The sequence below is a fragment of the Lichenostomus cassidix genome, chromosome 2, assembly GCF_008360975.1.
Source record: "Lichenostomus cassidix isolate B80296 chromosome 2, HeHo_3.0, whole genome shotgun sequence".
Classification (NCBI taxonomy): Eukaryota; Metazoa; Chordata; class Aves; order Passeriformes; family Meliphagidae; genus Lichenostomus; species Lichenostomus cassidix.
Window position 1 is genome coordinate 55,643,331 of NC_139482.1, and position 22,858 is coordinate 55,666,188.

General features: G+C 38.5%; 1 protein-coding gene across 7 annotated transcripts in view; it reads left to right on the top strand.

The window, feature by feature from the left end:
* The first annotated feature begins 675 nt into the window (after positions 1–675).
* The window catches only part of ICE1 (interactor of little elongation complex ELL subunit 1), a 39,485-nt gene continuing 17,302 nt past the window's right edge, over positions 676–22,858 (top strand). The window contains exons 1-13 of one of the 7 annotated variants that reach the window (XM_085051633.1): positions 676–792; positions 893–1,102; positions 1,896–1,954; positions 3,606–3,640; positions 4,100–4,118; positions 4,888–4,999; positions 6,028–6,104; positions 11,309–11,346; positions 13,143–13,225; positions 13,493–13,532; positions 13,621–13,677; positions 16,549–16,638; positions 16,722–16,775. In XM_085051633.1, coding sequence (XP_084907759.1) covers positions 1,022–1,102; positions 1,896–1,954; positions 3,606–3,640; positions 4,100–4,118; positions 4,888–4,999; positions 6,028–6,104; positions 11,309–11,346; positions 13,143–13,225; positions 13,493–13,532; positions 13,621–13,677; positions 16,549–16,638; positions 16,722–16,775 — 745 coding nt within the window. In that variant the 5' untranslated portion in view covers positions 676–792; positions 893–1,021. Of the gene's footprint in view, positions 1,103–1,895; positions 1,955–3,605; positions 3,641–4,099; positions 4,119–4,887; positions 5,000–6,027; positions 6,105–11,308; positions 11,347–13,142; positions 13,226–13,492; positions 13,533–13,620; positions 13,678–16,548; positions 16,639–16,721; positions 16,776–22,858 lie in introns of all 7 variants that reach the window. The other 6 variants (XM_085051638.1, XR_014849886.1, XM_085051636.1 and 3 more) reach the window with 6 other exon arrangements.

Genomic DNA, 22,858 nt, shown 5'->3' on the forward strand with positions numbered 1-22,858 from the left:
AAGACCAACTAGCAAAAAAAAAAAAAGATAGAATTGAGAAAGGCGTAATCAAGGTAACTCAAGTTAACTATGGAGAGACAGAATATGTGAATTCTAAAACCTAGAAAAACAGGATTCCCTTTACCTTATCAGGATAAGAGAGACAAGAATCTTTTTGAAGCCAGCACAGAAACCACTGAATCATCCCATAAAGGACTGTGCATGCTCCAGAGAGAAAGGTGAATAGTGCATTGCGATGAAGACTACAGGGACCTTCATCCAGGAAGTGGTCTTTGGGGGTCTCCAAACATAAGAAGAATGTTGTAGTGAATATGCGTAATCATGGTGTTATAAATATCCTACTGTAATTTTATAACACACATTCGAGTAGAGCAGATATCCTCCCAAAGTGTTCAGCGCGCAATAAAGAATGCCTGCTTTCTATCACTTTAAATTGTGTTTGCTTATTTTCCGGCTGATTTCGCTATCGTCTCAGGCTCGTCGCAGATCACTGCCGCCAGTATTCGGCGATTCCAGCTCCGGTGGAGCTCGGCTCGGCCCGGACTGGCCCCGCGGCCGCACTGTCACTGCGCAGGTGCAAGTGGCCGAGCCGGGGCCCGGGCCGCCCCGTGCGCTCAGACCCCACCCTTCCCCGCCCGCACCGCCCCGGCGGCGCTGCCGTTCCGCGTCTCGCGCCAGGTAAAAGAAGCTGCCCTATCCCGCGCCGGCGCCAGGACCGCAGCAACTCTCTTCAGAAGTGCTCGCACCTAAAATAAGAAAAAATAATAGTAGTGGTAGAAAGCTGTGGCAGAGGTGGGCCTTTCAGTGGGCTAAGTCGTTGTTCACCAGTTGCTTTCAACATTCAGTCTCTGAAGAGAGCACTTTTGCTGTCTTTTCTGTTGCTACTAGTCAGGCAGCAGTGGGCATCACTCTGGAGGAGGTGAAGGCGATCTGGGTCCTTGCTAAGGCGGTGGCGCGGTGCGTGACGCATTGGAGCGGCGCGCACGCACCGCTGTCGGGGCCGGGCGGCGGCACGGGCACGATGATGCCCGGGGAGACGCCGCCGCGGGCCGGGACTGCGGCCGCTGCCGGGGCCTGCGCCAACTGCGGTGTCCTTCAGCAGGTAGGCACGGACCGCCGTCCCTGTGGCGCTGGAGTGAGGTTTTTGCTCACGGACGAGGCAGTGAGTCTGCGCCGGGCCGCTGGTGGGTGGGAAGTGTCGGGTACCAGAGTCACCGCTCCCGATGCGTAGGGAAGGCGGATAGCGTGCGTGGCAAAGGGGCTCTGTGTCGAGCTTTAGCTAGGCGAAGTGTGGAAAAGTAGCTCGTGTCTCTGCGACGTGCCTAGTGGGATCCGTCAGGGAATTTCTAGTCGTATCCTTTTGGCTTTGCTTCGGTGCAGTGTAAGGACTTACGATTTATTCCTTTAGGGCTCTTAAGCGAGCGTGTATTTTTATGGTATTACTTTGGGCAATACTTACTTCTCCTTCAAATGAAGAGAAGGTCCTGTTGAGAGTTCACAGGGCACACTTAGAATGAGTATGGATGAGAAACTGGAAAATCTGTAGACTCAGGTGAGCTAATGTTTATTGCTAATATTCTGTCAAAGGTTAATTGGATTTTGAGGAAAAAAGGTGTAGGGATTTAGTATAGAATCTACTGCAAAGGCAAAGTTTGAAGAGCTTTTATAGTGAGGCCTCATTTAAGTCTGCATACTTTCTTGTGCAGCCTGCATTCTCCACGTGTATTAAAATGAATGTACTTTAAGTGAGTTAGTAACTTGTTCACCAAGAGAACTGCAAAAAAGAAGACAGATTGTTGTATTTTCTGTAACATTAGGAAATCAGATTAGGGGTTATTTGCAATACTGGCTTTTTGGGTGTAAGTTCTTTACTGACCTGAGACTCTTCCTTACAGAATATAAATGAATATATAGCTGCATTAATTGCACTGAAGCAAAAAATGATTGATGGAGAGTAAGTACAATTGCACACATTTTTGTTTGTTTCTTTGGGTTTTACTGTTCTTAAGCACTTACAAAAATGCAGGAAATATGATTTGTGGAATGTGGATATTCATTAATGCACTACACTAAATACTTCTCAAAATGAAAGTAAATTCTTCACAAACAGGTCCTAAATCTGGACTGTAAGACTTCTTTAATTTGTTCTCTAAAACATCTGTGTATAATGGCAGTAAACAGGGCTATTTTGTATACCTGTAATATTATTAGAAGTACAGGCAGAAACAGCTCTTTGAAGATATTTATTTATTTATTTAAAGCAGAAGGAGATCTTTGAAGTTATTTATCAGTGTATTTATATTTATTATTTCATTCATTTAATTGTGCTCATTTATTTCATTTTTCTGTAGTGAAGAATATGAGAACTAAAAGTTGAGTGCTGATGTATGTAAACTTTTCCAGCAGAATTTAGTCTAATCATTAAGTTCTGAAATTCTGTTTGGATTAAATATCAGAATATGAAAAATGAAGCTGAACATTGTTCAGAACAGCATGGTTATAAAATTCTTCTTCTAGGTTGCTTTCTCTTCTGTGTTTGCTTCCAGTTCTTCTCAAATACCATTAACATGGGATTGTATGGAATAATATATCAAGATACATTGTGTATCTCCATACTATGGCCTAATATCCATGCTATGTCTTCTAATTGTAATGGTTTGTTTCTTACTACCCTTTCCCAGATACTTGTCAATCTGCCTGTCCTGCATTCTAGTTTCCCGAGAGTATTTAAGCTAGGGTCTTTTAACTCCCTTTTTTCAAAGCTCCTTTACTCTCTTGTGATTTCTTTTCTGACCTCTGAACTTTGTGTACCTCTTTTTTCTGCATACATTTCTTGTGGAAGTTGCCTCTTCTTTAACTACTTGCAGCTCAGTCTTTCTTTTTTGCATTACTGGATTACTCTTAAGAATTGCAATAGAAAGTAGTGCAACCCTCAGTTGGGTAACTGCCATGGTATTACTCTTTCTTGTCCTTTCTTCTGTCTGTTCTTGAAAAACATAACATTTGAGGAAAGGAAAGAGTAACTTTTCTTGGTGCTGTCCCATGGCCCTGTTGCATCAGGGTAAGTGTTACCCTTTTTTTTCTGCTAGGAGAATAACGTAAAGATTATTATAGGGTCTTTTGAACTATTTCTGAGATGTGTGTTCTTTTTTAGGAAAACATCCTTTCAAGTTTGGCAGCATGTTACTTATATATATGTATATATATATATTTATTTATATATTTTTATATAGATGTATTTTTATGTATATTTTTATATATATGTATATGTATATTCATATAGATGTATAGATATATACATATATGCATCTTCTAATACATATATTTATAGTGTGTCCTTTATCTCAGCATTTTTTTTAAAGCTGCAATTCGTAGTGGCTACAAACTAATGTAATTGCCAGTTGGTGTTTTTTTTCTACTTGAGGCAGTTTGGTTTGAGGTTTGAATGACTTAATGAAAGGGTTATATTCACTACTATTAGAAAATGCACACCAATCTTACACTTTCTCTATTTATCTATAAAGCAAAAGGCAAGATACCCTTACACACTACTGTCAAAATCAGATGAGAAAATGAGTAATGTCTGTTTTTTTCTTTTCTTGCAGTCGTTTGCTGACAGAGTATCAACAGAAATGCACTGATATCCTTTAGTTTTCTATTTGTGTTCTTAAAGAATTAGTATACCTATAACATTTCTTATAAAAGGGCTTGAGGCTTTCTATTTAAGTTGAGAGATGATGTCTCTAATAAAGAACAAACTGTAAAGAAAACAGGCCTTTGGAGTTAAAACTATCCAAAGTTTTAGTTTAACAGGCCACTTAAGATCTGCCTGTTTCTAGTATGTGGTTTGAGATGGTCTATTTGAAATCTGTGTTGCTAAGAATTACTCAATTTTTTTCTTGTAACAGAAGAAGCTGTGCTTATTCACTTCAAATGTATTGAAATGCATGTATTAAACACTTAGTTCTGCAAGTCTTGTGGAGGTTTTTTTGCGCGAGGAAGTCTTTACTTGATGTTTCTTTGCAAGTGGCAGTTGGATTGAAATATACAATATGGACATTTGATAAACTTTTTAATTTCTACCTTAACAAGAGATTACAGCTTCAATTTGCTGAACGGTAAGTTTGATTTATATTGTTTACTAAAGATACTTTGTTCCTTGTTTTGTGGTTAGTTTTAGGAGTCTGACAGTATGATAGCAGCAGTCATGGGTCTGGGCTGTGCTTTTAGTGTGGTACTTTTACTGTGCTTCCTAGGCCATAGCTAGCAAAGATGTCTTTGATGAGGAGAGAAGTCTGTTCTTCTTCTACAATACCTGTGTGGGATTCTTTCCTGGCCCTGTGTTAGTAAGAGTCTTAAGTGACAAAGTGGAGATGTGAAGCTCATCTTTTGGTGGTGGTTAAATGTAATCCTAGTTGGGCCATCCACATTTGTGTGAAGCATTTTGACTTAGAGTTGTGGCTGTGTGCCCTTGGTTACTCTGTGTGATTTTAGAAGAAGAAGTAGCATATAATTTTTACGCACTCCAACCTGCCTGCTGAGAAACAGTGCAGTTGGACTCTGCTCTTATTTTACAGCAATGTGTATGTATGCTGTAAGAGATGCTTATTACTGGCACTTCAGCGTAGGCAGAATACCTCTGCGGCACATGCCATCTGCTTGCATCTAGCTTTAGGCTCAGTGTAGTGTTTTTAAATCAGATCTTGGATTTTCTTTAAATGGATAGAAAAATGAAAACACTGAAACTCTTAAAGCTTTTGGATATCTATCACAGCATTTTTTCCATAGAGCAAAATACTCAGACACTTGACTGAAGAATTAGATTACTGAGTTTGAAAGCTTCTATGTTTTTGGCAACTTGTTTTTTAATTACACACCTCGTTTCAGAGAGATCTCTACTCTTCGTTGCCAAGTGGAGAAGATGTTACAGAAAGTTCTGCCTCTGGAAAAGTGCCAGGAAGAGTTGGGTTCCTTGAAGGCAGAGTTAGAAGAAAAAAAGGTGTGCTTGTAAAGTTTAAGTAACTCGCCCTTTTTCTGTTGAAGGAAATGTATATATTTAATGGTCATCTTAAAGAAGCTGACTTTAATGAGCTCAGTTGTTATTTCCAGCTCATTGGGACAGGTAGCTCTGGGTTAAGGTGAAATTAATTAAATGACTTCAAGTTTCAGAAAAGCAAAAAGCTTAGGATGCTGTAGTTCTTATGATCATTGATCAAATTATTTTGTTTTTATTTCTTCACTTAGGAAGTAAGGAGAAACATTCAGACTCCTTTGGTTTTCTGCTCTGATCTTATCATATTATTGAATATAACTTGTACTACTGAAAAGGTGCCAAGAAAGAGGGTCAATACAGAATAGGGTCATGCTTCTGTTACTTTTTTGAACATATGTTTTTAAATTATTAGCTTCTTGAGTTTATTCCTAATTTCTCTCCCATTGCTTAGCTGAGATTTAGTCTACAGAAAAGAAGATTAAGATTGTTCAAATCACTTAAATGTATGTATTTTCTAGATGCTATTACTATTTTGAAGAAAAAACCCACCTTCTTTCTTGTAATTTTTTCATGATGGTATAAGACAGGATATTAACATTTGCCTTGTCGCAGTACCTAGTTTGTGTTCTGTGTTAGAATGGTTTTATAATTCCTGTTCCCTCAGCAAGCATTAGTAGCCGATGTCCTGATGGCACTTTTTATGAGAAAATAAAATTATATGTATGGTGTAGAATAGTTAAGCTCTTGACTTCAGCGTCAACTTCCTGTCCAGCTAGGTGTTGAAGGCACGTACTTAAAAGATAGATAGACATACAGAGATTTGTGTTTGTTTGTTTGTTACGTTTGCCTTTAAAGAGGGAGGATGACCTGACTTTTCAACTTGCTTCTTTTCTTATTGAATATACCTTTTCAGTTATGCACTGTTTTCATTAGAATAGGTAAGGTGTCTGTCATCTGGTGGTTTTTTGGGGGGGTTTTTTGGGTTTTTTTTCCCCTCAGTATGGACATATTTTAACTGTGCTTTTCTTCTTCAGAGTTCTCTCAAGATTTATCAGGAGAGTCAACTGGAATATGATAAAATTAAAGAAGAAATAGTAAACAGTGGTGCTGTGTGAGTGATGCTTCTTTTTTTCACAACCTTTCTTTGCCTCCCTTACCTCCTCCAAACTTGATTGTGTAGCTTACCTAGTTATCCTTTCCATTTTACTAAAATTTTGGTACTTAATGGTTCTTACAACAAGGAGTTGATGGGAAAATTATCTTAAGTTTTGTGGCAAACACTCCTGAGTGTAGTGTTAGTTTAATTATTGTCTTGAAGTGGCTTTAGGTGGTTGTTTAATGAAAGTCTTCAAAAACAGGATGAAATTGAGAAAAAGCTGTAGTTTCTCCAGTTTTAAGTGGTTCTTAGTCTTGGCTTCTTTTTATTGCCATCCATTTCAGTTTTGCTGTTAAGTCTCTGAGGCCAGTATAGGAATGATATTGCCAAAGTCGTCTGTACTAAAATCAGTCCTTAAAAGAATTGATTTTAACAGAACAGCTCAGCAGTTCATAGTGAACTGTCTGCCATATTTGGAAATAAGCAGGAGGGATTTGGTACCAAAACTGCAGAAGCCATTTTGCTGCCATAATGCTGAATATTCTGAAGCTGTGCCTTGATGATTCCCAAAGTTTGTATTTCCAGTAAGCAGTCACTCAGAGATTTCCTTGCCTAGAGCATATGTGCATGTTAACTCATACAGCTCTTGATGGATACTCTAATGAACTTGTCTAATTGCTTTTTTAATGCTCTAATACCTTTAAATCACCTCTATCAGGGAACTGTGACTTCTCAATATTGTGTGGAAAGGTACTCATGCTCTCAAAAGAGAACCAGCTAATATATAGCAAAGTGTTGGTAGTTGTTATTTTTCTTCATGTGCATCACCTTGCATTTATGAAAACCAGTGATTACTCTCTAGTGACTTGAAATTCTAAGACCATTCAGCTGCTTTTGTAGTCAGCTTTTATTTCTGATGTGTTCTAGCACACATCCCAATGGGACTCGCACTGGTGGCTCCTTTCTTCCGTGTGAGCTGGTTAGCATTTTTAACATTGGTGTTTCTAAGCTATTTGGTGCTACCAGCAGGTCAAGGGAAGTGATTGATTCCCTCTGCTCAGTACTGGTGAGTACTGGAGTACTGTGCCCAGTTCTGGGCTTCTCTGTACAGGACAGAGTCTGATGAAGGTCCATGGAGATGATCAAGTGACTGAAGCATTTCTCAAAAGAGATATCCTAGTATCTTTACATGACTTGTGAAACATGGAATTCACAAGGACAGCAGCAAGCCACTATTACCCAAAAGAATGTACGAACAGATTAGCATTGTTGTCACTTGTTATTTCTTCAGCCAGACTACACTTATTTTCACATACAGGTGTACCCGAAGTCCTGCAAGCTTAATGGAATATTTAGCAGATCGTCCTATCTAAGAGCAGCAAAGAGCAGCTACCCCATTGCTAACTGCATCTTAAGAGGGAATTGATCATTCGAATGTGCTGGCAGTTTACTGTGTCAGTGTAGATATAATGCTTGTCTCCTCTATCTGTCACTCATATCTTCAAGAAAAAGGAGCCAGGGAACTACAGGCTGGTCATCCTCACCTCGATCCCTGGGAAGGTGATGGAGTAGGTCATCCTTGAGCTCATTTTGAGGCACATGAAGGACAAGAAGCTCCTCAGTAGACAGCATGGTCTCACTAAGAGGAAGTCATGCTTCAATGACCTTATTAGTTGATGTGTCAGCTAGATAAGGGGAGAGCAGTGGCTAGTGTCTGAGTGGCCATCAGTAGGATCTCTGACACTATCTCCCATAACAGCATTATCATAGCCCCTTAGGCTGGAGATGTAGGGGCTGGATGAGCAGGCAGTGGATCAAAAACTGGCTGAATGACTGGGCCTTGAGTGTGATGATGAACACTGTGCAAAGTCTAGTTGGAGGCCAGTAGGTAACACCTACTTCCTCCCTGGGGTAGACAGCAAGGGCTGCTTAGTGGGTCTAGTCCAATTTAACATCTTTGTTAGTGGTTGTGCATGATGCGTCATAACCTTCTGCCAGCAAGCTTGCCAATGACACAAGTGTGGCTGATGGGACAAAGGGGCATGCTGCTATCCAGCACAAGTTTGACGGGCTGATGAAATGAGCTGACAGAAACCTTGGGAAGTTCAGCAAGAAGTGTGGAGCCCTGCACCTGATGAGGAACAATCACACCAGTACATGCTGGGGGCCACTTAGGTGGACAGCAGCTTGGGGTGCTCTCATGACATGAGCCAATGATACACACTTGTGACAAAGAAGGCTACTGGTATCTTGGTCTGCAATAAGCAAAGTTTTGCCAGCAAACTTAGGGAGATGCTCCTTCTCTTTTGCTCAGCGCTGCTGACACCACCCCTGAAGTACTGTGTTAGTTCTGGGCTCTTTAATACAAGAGAGACGTGGATATACAGGAGTGAGTTCAGTGAAGGACCATGGAGGTGACTAAGGGATAGGAGCTTCTCTCCATTGATAGAAGGCTCAGAAGGCTGAGAGAACGGGGACTGTTAAGTCTGGAGCAGGAAAGAGTCAGGGGTGGTATCAATGTCTTTAAGTACCTGAAGGGAGGGTGTAAAGAAGACAGAGCCAGGCTCACTTCCGTGGACCCCAGAGACAAGGCAAGAGGCAGTAGGCACAAACTAAGACACAGAAGGTTCCCTGTGAACATCAGGAACACTTTTTGCTGTGAGAATAACTGAGTACTTCCACAGATTGCCCTGGGAGCTTGTGGCCTCTGCATCTTTGGAGATACTCAGAAGCAATCTCGAAATGGTCCTGGGCAGTGAGCTGTAGGTGGCCCTGCTTGAGCAGCGTGGGTTGGACAAGATAACTTCCAGAAGATTCTTGCAACTTCAGCCTCAGTTTTGTGATGCTATAGCTGTTTGGTGTACCTCTGATGCTGAGGCCATTTTAAGCAGTAGGTCATACGAATTCAGTAATTTGAAAGCTGGATTTTTTCAGAAGCAGAGTAAAAGTGAATTGTTTGTAAAATTACTGTTAATCTGCAGTTAGTGTTAAAAAAATTAGGTCAGAAATCATCACTCATGTCCTTTGGTCCACTCTGCTATTCAGAGCCAGTGTCAAAGTTAGCTTGCTCAGAACTCTCTAGTTGAGATCTGAATATTCTACAAGGATGTCAGTTCCCATGGAGTACAATTTCTGTTAGTGTAGCATTCTGTCAGCTGCAGTTGTGCATGTATGATAAAGATCAGATAGGAACTTGAGTTGTGTAGCATAAGAGGAGTTCTGCCCAAATGCATCATCTGCAAACTGCTTTTTGTAAATTGCTAGATTTAATGTCTACCTATTTTCCTAATGTAGTTGTTGATGAAATTAGTATAGTACTACACGTGTAAATGTAATTATTTCATTTGTAAATATTAGTGCAGTGATAATGTTGGCATTTAGTGTCTGTCTGTTCATTCAGATTCTTAGTTGTTTGTATCACAGGACTTCTATCTCAAGTTGAAAAGTTCCTATGAGGATCATTGAGTCCAACTCCCTGCTCCTCACTTAAAATGAAACTGTAGAACTAAGACTGTAATTTAGATGCTTTGTGAATTCTGACAGGGTTGGTGTCAATGATTGCATCCCTGGGGATCCTGACCAACCACCCTCTCACTTAAGAACCTTTTCCTAATATCCCATATGAACTTTGATGCAGCTTGGTTGCATTTCCTGCTGGCCTATCACTGGTCACCAGAGAGAGATCAGCACCTTCTTCTCTACTGTCCCCCACTGGGGAAGTTGTAGACTGTGATGAAGTCACCCCTTAGCCTTCTCTTTCCTAAGCTGAACAAGCCAGTCTGATCTTCCAGCACAGATTTCTGGGAGTCCTCAAGGTCTGTCATTGGTGACAGATGATTGATGACAGATGTGAAGAAGGCATTAAACATCTCTGCTTTGCATCCCTATTTGTGATGTGATTAACCTCATCAAGCAATGGACCGATGTTATTTCTGATCTTCCATTTGATGTTAAGATATTTTGAAAAGCCCTTTTTGTGTCCCTCGGAGTACTGGTCTGCTTGAATTCTAATTGAACTTTGGCTGCATGAGTCTTCTCCCTGCAATGGCAAACAGCATCTCTGTAGTCTTCCTGTATAAACTGATCTTGCTTCTAATGTCCCTGCATTGTAGATGTAGTACTTCTGTGCATTCATTCGAAGAAAACTTACAGAGAAATGGAAATTTCTTACCTCCTCTTTTCTAAAGGACAGCCCCTCCCCCTTTTCTGTAAAGATGTTTTATGAGGAATTTTGTGGAAATTCTCACCTATGGCTTGACAGTCAAAGCCCTCATATAGGAAAGTAAGTATGAACCTCTTCAGGCTGAGAAGGCATAGAATCATCAATCTGCTACTTTATAGTATAAATGCTTTGACTACTGAACATGCAGAAGGTTGTCAATCTTCCCATTTATGAATGGGTTTTGCATATATTCCAGTTCATGTCTGAAGTGGTAATTGAAGTCTGAACATCCAGAAAGGCTTAGACTGTAAATCTCAATCCATTATGCAGGTTTTACTATGGGGAATAGATGAGCTTTGTTCTGCTTCATGAAAGTGATCAATGAACATTGGTAGAACCTTCTACTTAGTGCAACAGTTAAAAAAACAGTTTCTGGGATATTGGGATTTAACAGAAGAAAATAATAAAAATGTTTACTTTTATATTTCTTTCCAGTTTCTGTGTGTTTTGTACATAAGGTAGGGTTGGAAATGATGAAGTTAAAATTGTTCAGGATGCATAATGTTTTTCCTTTCAGTTTGGATTCAGTCTAAAGCACTTGGATGTTCTGAACAAAAATCTGTGTGAAATAAATGATCCTGAAGGCTATTCCTGATTGTCTCACTGCTTAGATATTATTGTAAGCAAGGCTTGATTGTTTTTAAGGAGTAAAACTAACCTGTCAGCATTACGTCATAGTAATGCAAAAAACAGAAGCCAGTTTTCTGGGGTTGTATTTCTAATTCCAAGTTGTAGCTAAAGGTATATTTATGTACCTGGATTAGTGGATTAACTCTCTTAAAACCAAACTTTGCCGCCATAACAGATGCATCTCTTTGTGTGAGAATGTCAGCAACATGCCACCAATTTAATTTTTCAACTTGAGGGATTCATTGGTCTCACAGGTCCTGGTTATAGGAAATGTGTTTTCTCTGAATGGCTAGATATATTTTTTTCTGGCCTTTCATGTGACATAATTCTATTTGAAAAATGATCTATTAATGTGTTCTTTTTACAGGAGAAAGAAACTCGAAGCAAAAGTGAAAAAACTTGAAGGTAACTTTCTACGTTGAGTAAGAGAACAGTACAATATCATAATCTTTTTTCCTTTTCTATCCAGAGGAACTGTGACTTTAACTTTGACACCCAAGGAGCAGGGCAGAGCAATACTATGTGGCATGCTTAGTTTCTGATTTACATCAGTCCTCCTGCAGAATGTTTTCTGCTGAATGTCTTATGCACATGACATAGATGAAGTTGGAAGGGGACTTCTGGTCATGAAGACTTCAAAGGATGGAGTCTGACCAGTCTGTCCAGGCAACTTGATTCACTGACATGTTTTACCTTATAACTCGCTGAAAACATGTTTCAGTTTACACCTAATGTCTACCATACAGCAATGAACAGTCTCATTCCATCTTCTTGGTACCTCCTGGTACAGGAAAGCTGTTCTTGGATTCCTTGTAAGATTTGTTATGTTTTCCCCTCTGGCTAATTAAGTTCAACAAGCCTATTTTCATAGAGCATGTGCTCCAGTGTTCTAATAATCCTGGCAGGCTTCTTCCTGTTTATGATCATATTTAAGTATATAGTGATCCTGATGCATGTTTTCTGATTTTTAAATATTTTGGCACTTGTAATTTGGTTGGTTAGTTAGTTTGTTTGCTTTGTTTTTACATTAGATGGAGAGAAAGCATTGGCTTCATGGCACTGTGTTCTTCTTGTTTTGTTGGTAGAGGGTGGATATATGTAAGACTTTCTGAGCCTTCACTGTCTGTACCATCAATTGGCAAGGCAGATATTTACAATCCTATCATGCTTATAGCTGTGCTTGCCATAGTTTAAAATACAGTGAACTGAGCGACTTATATCTTAGTGTTAGAAACCCCCTGAATCCCACTATAAAGTAAAGGTAAAAGGTGTTTGTTTTGATGAGAATTTTGGGGCTCTATAACAGGACAGCCAGGGTTTTTACGCATTTACCTTCAAAATCTCAAATTCTGGCAGAACTAGAACAAAATACTGAGTGAATGTGTTAGGTCCAATTTCAATAGCTATTTTATCTGTTTTGTTTTTTCTGTGTTCATTAAATATCTCAGACTTCATATCTTTTGTCTGTATGAAATTTTGCCATAATTGGTTTTTTGTCAGCATACCACCCAAGTTGCCTTTTTAATGCCTTTTATTTTAATATGCTCTCTTCTGATTTGATAAGCAGGCAGATTCCATTTCTTTTCTCTCCTATCCATATATGTCATCAAGCTGAACACTCAGGAGTTCTCTCAGTTAACTCTGTCACCTGAGGATTTTTCTAGGAACCTCACATTCAGTTCTTACCTACTCTGTACCTTCTATTTCCACCTGTCTGCCCTCTTCCCAGGTGTCCATTAGACATTAAGAGATGAGGTCCTCTTCTCTATTAGTCTTGAGTACTGTGGGGATCTTTTTAATGCAGTTGTCTATGGTGTTTTCATCTTTGAATCAGAGTTCTCTTAAATAAGAGAATAAAATGTGTAAAAAAACCCTTGCACCTCAATTTTAAGTCCTTAATTCACTTGGTGTATATTGTTCTACAGTACAGTATCATTACAATAAGACCTTCTCTTCATTCTTGCATATAATTGAGAAAACTAATGAATGTAGTGCAGTGGTTCAAAACAGTAATTATGCAGTCAAAGGCATCATACTTGTATGCATGAATTGTCTTAATGAACCAAAATACAGCTTCAATAGATTTGTATTTCACACTATCTGTTTTTTTCTGGTAATTTGATTTGCAAACTAGCACCATTTAAATTAGTGGCCTTTTACAGTATAGTTTCTAACTTGAATTTTGGCTCTCTTTTTTGAAGAGGCTGCAACAAAGCAAACACAAGACTTCAGACAACTAAAATCTGAAAAGAAAAGGCTTGAAAAGGAGCTGAAAAAGGCACAAGTAAGGCTTTCCTTGTCTTTGCGTGAAGCTTCTTTTAGTGTTTTTGGGGGAAAGAAAGGAAGCTATTAGTGTAAGAGATATTGAAACAGTAAAATTACGGTTTTTTTGGGATATCGAGTAACTAAACATAGCAATTCACTGTAAGAGAGAAATTTTCCAACTGAAGAATGACCTTTGAAATGTTGGTATAGATTTCATGCTCTTTAACAGTTGATGCTCTAAAAAGTGTGTATGGCATAAACATTTTGTACTTCTTAATTTTAACAGGGAAAGTTTGATGGTGTAATTAAAGAGAAGTGCAGAAAAGGTAAGTGTTTACCTTTGAATGCCTTTAGATTTGTTTGTGGTGTTGTTCCATTTGAACATTTTCTTTCCACCTCTCTTCTTTTTAATAGTTAAGCATGCAGAAACTCAGAGTTCAAGTGAACATCTTGCAACAGATATAGACAAAGGTAAGATTTTTTGCAAGACGGTTCTCTGTGGGGAACCAATTGTTATGAATTTATTGCAACTCTTCTGGAGTTGCGTTTTTGGAAACAGAGTATACTGCCAGAAGTGCTGTAAAAGCAGATGTGATTGACACAAGTAGGTTACACTGATGAGGGACTAATGTAATTGTTTTTGCAGTAAAGTTTTTGCAGTAAAGAAAATACTTGATTAATGAAAATTACTAGTTGTTACAATCTGGTTTAAACACAGAAGAGCAGAGGAAACTAAGTCTGTGAATAAAGTGGATCAAACCCTTTTTCTCAGAGCGGAGAAAGGTTCGAAATATACCCAAAAACGTGATTAAAACCAAACGAGGTTTGATGTTGGTGCCAAAAAAAGTTGGTATATTTTATTTAATAGTAAGAGAGGCAAAGAGAAAGAAAGAAATAGAAAAAGAGGTGTGCATGGGAGGGGGTGCGGGGACAGAGAAAGAGAATGACAGGGATTAGTAGAAACATATCACCCTTCTAGGGGTCCCAATGACGTCTTGTTGCTCCCCTCTATCTGGTCTTCTGGCTGGTGAGGGTCCCTGCTGCCACCACACCACCACACTGAGGAGTATAGAATCTAGTGGGTTAATACACATTTTGGGCCAGGTGGGAGCACCCACGTGCCTCCCCTAGAGGAGGCTAGGTTTGACACTGTCCCTTGCAATACTGTGGATCTGTTGCATCATCTCTGGTGTGGAGTCTGGGGACCCCTTTGGGGGGGCCTTTGATGGGCCATGACACCCCCTTTTGTGGATAAGCTTTTCCTGGTGTGAAGGGATCCCTTCGCTGGGCTTCTCTGCACAGCAGAGGATGGGCCTTTAGAGGCTTTTTCACTACACACCCAAAGCTTCTCCACCACCCACCCTTTGGTGTCAGGGTCTGTGCTGGCCTTGCTGCTGACAGTTCTGGTGCTGTGGCCTCCACCCCAAACGTGCTAAGCGTGATCTCCTGTGAATATATTCTTTACTGCCGGCTCTGAGTTGTTACCTTATCTTTGATCAGTGGGCAGTGAACAATGTAGTACAGGGCCCCATTCAGGATGTGGTGGTCTTCTCTGTAGCTTTTGTAATACAGTTTTGGTGTAATAGGAAAAAGTCCTTCATGAAGATTTTTAAGTCATAAACTATAATATTTCAGTCTCTGACACCAGTCTACCCTGTGCACCTGTGAAGTCTGCTGATGTGCAATTATAAAACAGAATGCAAACACTGAAAAAAATACAAACAATCCCTCTGAAGCTCACTGAAATCATAAAGAACCAAATAGGAGAGTAATCTGACACAATTTCCATGTGAGGCTCAGTAAACCAAGTGGAAATGCAGGAGGTATAGCTGTATCTTATCCTATTGACTGTTTTTTTCACTAATGATCTAAAATATATACTACAAATTATCTGGATCTAAGGGTTATGGAGCAAACTCCTTCAAAACTTCCTCTAAAGTACTGAGGCCAAACTTCCAGCAAATTTATTTTTTGTATTTTTTGCAATCTTTTAAAGTGCTGGTACTGCTTTTGAATTGTTTAGATATTCTGATGGCATTTTGAGGCAAAAGAACTTCACTGTTCTATTTCTTGCTTTGCAATAAGTTTGTTGCAGAAATTAAATTTTCTGAAAAAGGCAGACCATGTCAGCTTCTGTGTTTCTCAGCATATTTTTTACTTTTGGATTGTACTAAATTAGTGCCAGATTTAATCCTTTGGTTTGGCAAAATAGGAACATTAATATCTGAGCATTAATTTGAGTTTCAAATAGCAGCAAGGGTTTATTAGTAATGAGAAAATGTTAGTGTTGTTACCAGCTGTTAAGCAAAATTTGGCAGGTTTTCCTCTTATGTGCTGACGTTTTTTTATATTCCTCTACATAAAATGAGCAATTTGCTATGGCCTTTGACTTACAGAATTTGCACAAAACCAGTCCTAGTTCCTGACTGTTGGATTGTTGGATCTAATGATAGTTTTGGCATAAGTAGATGAGGTGCTTGTGTACTTTACTGAGGTTTTGGGTTATTTCCTCTCCAACTGCCCTTCTGTCTCTGAAACTAGGTTGTTTGACATCACCTAGCAACGGTGCTGTTATTACTGTAGACAGAATCTCCTAATGTGTCGCTGTTGAGCAGCTAGCAGAGTAATGAATGCATCAGTTTTCAGTGGCAAGAAGGAATGACCTTTATTGTTTTGATTTTATCACATATATAGAGTTCTCAAAAGTCACCCAGACTGGTCAGTCAGAAGCCTTCCCCCAGGCCTGATTGGCCAGGCCTGCACTGCCCAAGTTCTGGGACACTGTTCCAACAACATCCAAACTTTATCTTTATTTATAAAACACAAGAAAATTTCTCATGGGAAAAACCTGTGCTAGCCACACTAATGTTGAGGCCTGATAATCAATTTGGATACATGATAAGACTAAGATGCTTATTACTGAGTGAGAATAAATGTGATATAAATCTTCCTAGAAGATTTTCTCCCAAATTAGTGTTCATGTAATTTGATTTGTTTTACAAGGCTATTTAATTTCACTAATGCCACATTCAAATCTGCTTTCACGTTTTACTGTGGGGGCTGCTACAACTTTTTGCAGTACTCCCTAGAAAAAGGAAAAGCTAAAGCATTCTGAAGCTCTTCCTTTAGTCTGCTGTGTGGATATGGCCAGGACAGGATCCACTTCCTAAATGGCATCTAGCATTTCTCTTTCACTGAAGCTTGTTCCTTGTCTTCATTTTTGTTGTGGATCTTTTGTATTTTGTTGTAGGCATGTCTGTGTTCTGAGTAAAATAAACATTAATTCTTAGTTCCTCAATTTATTTTAAATAAATAAATATTTTTTAAAATTTATTTTAACAGGAAGAGTGAAGCTCTTGTTAGAAGAACTCTGGATGTGCATTGACAGTGCAACAGGAAAAAGAGAGAATGAGAAAAATGATCCTATCTTAGGTAAAATGGCATGCAAAGTCTTGAAATTTTCTTGAAGCTCTCTCTTTTTATGATCAAAAGGCACTATTGGTATTTTCTTTCAGCTTCTGTTTGGGATAAGGAATGGTCTGACAAAAGAATACTAACTGTTACAGAAGGTAGGTTCCAAGACTTAAATATTTGCCTTGGTGATTGCCTGGTCAGGTATACATGTGATAAGAATATCTGAAAATAATCCAAATATTAATTTGAATGAGTAAATAAACTTGAGCTGTCGTCTCATTAAAAGCTATTGTTACTTGCTTTTGCAGTCGAGAAAACAGATTATTTTACTGTTTGTAGGTAGTCAAGACTCATTTCATGTTTAAGCCACAATTACTGTATCATTATGAACTCTGTAGTATATAATGTGAATGATGGGCTCTTTTTAGTCTGAGACAGATATGTAGTAACATAGTTGAATTATAAAGTTTAAGAAACTGTTACCTTCATTTTCTTCATTGCAATGTGATATTCAGAGAATAATAAAAAATCGTCTGAGTAGTTATCCATATGCACATTCACAACAAACTTGAATTGCTTCAACTTTTTGTAGCAGATACCACTTTCTTTCTGCAGTCAAGAGTAATAGGTGACTTGAAAGTGCATTAATTTCTGTGTTGTGTCTCTGGAATGTTTTTATTAAGCTTTATTGTTTTTTTTCAGTTTCTCTACTACTTTGATTTTTCTGTAACTAAAGGTGTAGAGATTTTCCTGGGATGGGTAGCCAGCTGCACTAAGGGCTTTGAAGATAAACTTCTCAAAGACCCTGTTAAGTCTGAACATTTGCTGCTAGTGTAGATCCCAATGAATCTGGTTTCAGATGTGTTCCAGTGGAATCCACTTAAGAGGGGCCAAAATATAAGCACCAGCTCATGAACCTGTTAATCCACCTTACTTCCACAAATTTAATGCAGCAGATACGTGGCTTCAACTCCAAAACTGAGCTAGACACTTGTGTCTGCAATTCAGAATTATGTTGATGAGGGGTCAATTGAATGACAAGAACAAGCACAAGAAACTGAAGAGTTTGAAATATAAGTGATTTTAGCGGTATCAGGTTCCAGAGTAATCCCCTTGACATCCACTAAAAGAGGAGCTTTAGATTCCAGAAGTCCTGTTCCATCTTTTCTATTCACATCTTCTCAAGGAAACTACAGTACTTTCATAAAAGGAAGAAATTATCTGTAACAGTCTCTTCAAGCCAGTCTTTCTGCCTGCTTCAGTGTAGAGAAAGTTCTAAGCTTGGAACATGTTTTTGTTGGAGTGGTTAGATTTCATAGAAATACATCTTTCATTCTGTTACTGGTTTGGTTTTTTCCCCTCTTCAAGCCTAGAACAGCTGTCTTGTTATTCAGCCTCTTATGAAAGTGGCCATTACCTTGAATTAGTAGTAACAAAGTGCTTATGTTTACAGGTGCAATATTCTAGGAAAAAAAAGATCTTAATGAGTTTGTCCTAATTTCTTGTCCCATATTATAATAGTTTCAACTTAAGGAGCATACCAGCTTGATGGTAGTATATTTTCCAGAGAATGTGAGTTCATCTGTCTGTCTGGATCTAGCCTTTCAGAAAGGTACTTTTTATGGCAGATTTCTTAGTACATTCAAGTGTAGTATAAAAGACCTGAAGCTTTGCATTATGATCAGTGCCTTCTCTATTCAGCTAAGGTTGGTACTACTTTGAATGGTTTTCTTGAAGAATGTGTTCATATATGAAAACAGGAAGACTTATGAGGCTTTCCAAATGTGCTGTTGTGAAAGCCTCATAGGATAATGTGAGATTGCCAAACTTAATTTAAAAACATTTGGTAGTATTGTTACAAATCTACTAGTAATAAAGTTGATGATACTTGTATCTGACCATTAGACCAGTAACATTAGGCCATAATCTAAGGTTAATAAGACATTGATGGTTTTTTAGTCTTTGGAAAACTCTTGTCTCATATTTTTTGGGCATAAAACCACCTACATTGTGAAGAAGCATTTGAAGAATCTTGCAGCTGGATGCTGAATATTTTGGTAATTTGGGTTCTCTAACATGCTCTGTCTGTATGTTATGGTGAGATGAACTGAAGGAAAATGCTAAGACTGTCTGTGAGGAGCCAAGGCTCTTCAAGTGGTATTCTGTAACTGAGTTCTGAGCTAAATTTGGCTTACTACTGAGCTATACCCATCTTACCTGCTCATCTTTTTTGTTTGGGGACACAGGATAGGGGAGAAGCTGCATGTAGATCTTAAAAGTAGAGATAGAAAGGAGCCCACACTGGAGTTGTCTGCTTTAATACCAGATAAAATGAGATACAACACAGTGATATTATATGTAAAATACAAAGATGAGACTGAATCCCGAGGGATATGTGCGTTCTATGGTCTTGAGATTAAAGTCCATAGAATGTGAGTGCTTTGAGAAGCAGACCTGTTTTCTTTCTGTAAGACCATATGAAAATCTCTCAAGATAACACTTTGAGATACAACATAGTGTAGCATTGCATGTTTAGTTTTGGATATGCAGTATTCATCATAGTTCTTGGTTTCATATCATGGGATGTGTGGATTTGTTGTCTCAGAAAAAAGAACATTGTCTGTAGCTTCAATGCATAGCTAGTGTATAAAGCATCCTGAAATTCACATAATTGGAAACAGGTTGAAAATTCTACCTTCTTGTCAGGGCAGTAAAAAATTTCTGTGGAGGAATTTTTTTCTCAGAGAAACAATGCTGTTTGTTTTGAGAAGTGTGCAGTTGCTACTGCCAGGCATCTGCAGTCACTGTGCTGATAGTGATGAGGTTTTGCTGTAAATCAGATGAGGTTCTGTGGCTATATTTATTACTTTCATAAAATATCACATCTTAATTTGGTCTCTCTTGAGAGGAAAAAAACACAAGATTTGTTTCAAAAAGTTGCTTTGTTGCTTGCAGTGAGGGGAGGACAACTTGCAACAGTGAATTGCCTTGGAATGTGGACAATCAAGAGCAAAGTTTTGAGTTGTAAAATTAAATTTGTTTAGTACCAAGGCAACCAGTGTTAGCATTGGACTACTTATTTAATCTCTGCTTCTTTCACCACTCTACATCAAGAAGGTATTTCAAGTAGTATGTGATAGATTTTGATGGTGTTTTCAGATCTGAGAGAAGATTAAGATTACTCTGAAGTGGGAGAAGGCAGCAATGTAAGGGTTTGAAGCTACATGAACTAGATTCCAGGTTGTAGATTTCAGGAGAGAACTTAATCATTTCACTGAGTGACATGAAGAACAAGAGTGCAATTCCCTGGATGAAGTAAAATTTATCTGTGAAATACAATCTTTGAGAGGATTCTTTCAGTGAGATGGGCTCAGTATTAGTAGGGCATTTCCTGGACCTGAGGTTCAGGGCAAGGTGCCAAAGAGTTGACACTTCCAAGAAGGAAACTTACTTATGCTGAGTCTTTAAAAATTGCTATGACAACTCTTCCTACAGATAAATGGGTAACTATGAGAAAAGTATCTCATTCCTAAAGAAGTTCAGTTATCAGGGACTGGGTTGGAAAGGGATGAGTAGAGAAATCTCTTAGTTATTTAGAAATTATAGCTTTGATCCATTTTTCAGAGGAAACTTTTAAATGGATGATCTGTATCAATATTCTTGTACTTGGTGTAGGTGCATGCTGATTTTGAGAGTACAGGATCTAAAGTTCCTAATGACTTATTACTACTGTGTAGTTCACTGTGAAAAATTAACTTCCTAATTGTCTAATTGGAGTTCTTACAGGGGCAAAATATGTAACTGTGTTGCTGCCCACTTCAGTGTGGGGAAAATTCTGAGCTTTGAAATGTTTGGCGCAAAATAGCATGAAAAAAATACGAGAGAAAACCAACTTCATAATTTTCCTTTTTTCCTTTGTTTCTTCTTGTCAAAGATCTCCTTTTCCCTTGGATCATCTAATGGAACTCAAATAGTAGAAAAAATGTAGGTTTTCCCTGAGAATATTTAGAACATCCCAGAAGCTCTATGTGACTGTAGCTGTGTAAAACCATAAAATGTATGATCTTAATACTTACAAGATGTAAAGGAGATGGCAGAGCTTACTTATCTTTAGGGAAAAGCCGGGGCCCTTCAGGCTGGTTAGTTTCTCCCTCCTCCTGGTGTCCAGTGCAGCAACTGAGATTTTTACATGGAGTTGCTACATGAAGTGACTAAGATGGATCTTTGAAATAGGGTTATTGATCAATTTTTCTAATTTGCTCTTAGTGGAGCCGACATATCAGAATGTGCTTAAAAGTTTTTGATCACTGAGGAGGTTATTTTGACCTATCAAGTTAAATTAATATTTTTTAATATGATCCTACCATTGATGTTGCTTCAGGAATATCTATGCAAGTTCTAGCAGTGGGTTAACACAGAGAGCAGTAATGAAGGACGCAATTTTTAAAAATTTATTTTTCCAACAGAATTCAAGTTGTGCCGATTCAATTAATACATCCCCTGCTCAAAACTATTTTGTGCATGTGCTGTTCTTTTTACTGTGGGATGGTGTTGTGACCTGCCTCCGAGGCAAGGCAACCAGGTTTGTTGCTAAAGGATCCCTTGGAGTGGATTAAAGTAGAAAAACGCTAAATAATCAATATAACAACAAATTTTATTAGAACTGCTTTGGAACCATGAATGGAAAGGAGTGTGTAGCTGTTTGGAAGTGTATGATCACTATAAGAGAGGAAAACTGGAAAGAAAAAATTGAGAAAAGGTAAAAATAACCACCACCTATGGCTCTGGTGATGTGTGGGTGATCCTGGTCTGTGGTTGCAATACACAGTCTGAGTCTGTCAGAAGTGGAAGCCTGCATAAGCATCAAAAATTTTTCATAACCCTCATTCTTCAGTAAACAACCAGTACCTCCTCCAGGAGGAGTTCTGGACATGTACAATCTTCTTTCTAGAAGATCCTGGAAGTCTGGCAGTGTCAAGCAGGGGTGTGAGAGTGTGTGTTTGGGTGTGCCTGGACAAAGTTTCTGAACAAAGGTTCTGATTAAACTTTCAGAGTTTTGCAGCTTTACAGTGGCTCATGGTGTGGGAGAGAAACTGGCATAAAAAAGCCCCTACCCTGCCGCTGCATTGCTTAACAGCAGTTTCTCCTTTAAATCTAAACTAGCTTGTTTAAGGCAAAATTTAGCTAAAGATCCAAGTGATTCACTGCAGATGGTACACGTGTACACAGAATAGGGTTTATCTCTTCCTTGAATACTGCTGATTTTGTGTATCAGTAGTGTTTGTGAATAGTCTAAATAAGATCACACATACAATACCATATAAGAATTGCACATACTATAGAGTAGGTTTTAGTTCCATGTGACACACTGGGGTTTTGGGATTTTTGATTTCTACTGCCTTATTGGAGGTAATATTTTCATTTTATAAAATCATAGAATTTAAATTTCAGGAAAATGGGCCATCTTTTCCCTTTTACAAGTATTTAGCACAGATATAATAGATTTAAATTATTTGCCTTTAAACTTTAAATTATTTGTCTTCACTTTGCTGGGTGAATGTGTTTTGTCTGCATAAGAAATGAGTTACTGTGTAATAGTAAGAACTGTGATTTGAAAAGTAACCAAACAGAAGTACAATGCAAAGAATCGCACAGAGCATTTGGACATGCTTTCTTGTTGTTAGAATAACTGTGTAAAACTGTATAGTTGACATCTTGGAAGGGTTGTCAGCTGCTCAGTATCTTTGTCTTAGTGGTTCAGACTCCTTTGTGCATAGGTACGTTGTGGGGCTTTTTTATTAAGGGTTCAGCTTTGACTGAATCATATAATTAAGGACAAAATCTTGTATAATTAGACTCAATATTCAAATTTAAAGAACAAATAATTTAAAAGCATATGCATATTAAATAATAAACTAGAAATGTAGCTAAGAACTCCCTTGCTGTGTTGTGGGAGGGTATAATTGTAACTGGCCTTCAAGTACAGCTGGTGGCTCAAACCTGCAGGTTGTTTTAAGCTGAGAATTACAGCCTGAGTAGGGAATGTGCATGGTTGTCCTGCTTTTTCATGGCCATGAGTTACTGAGCAAAGACTGAAATAAAACATATGGACCTTCAATTCTACAAAGAATGGCCATTGCTGATAAGAAAAATTGGGAATGTTTTAATGATCCAATGCAGAAGGTCTCTGGGGAGAAGCTCTTTGCACACATGTATGCCTTTTTCATGAAAAAATAAT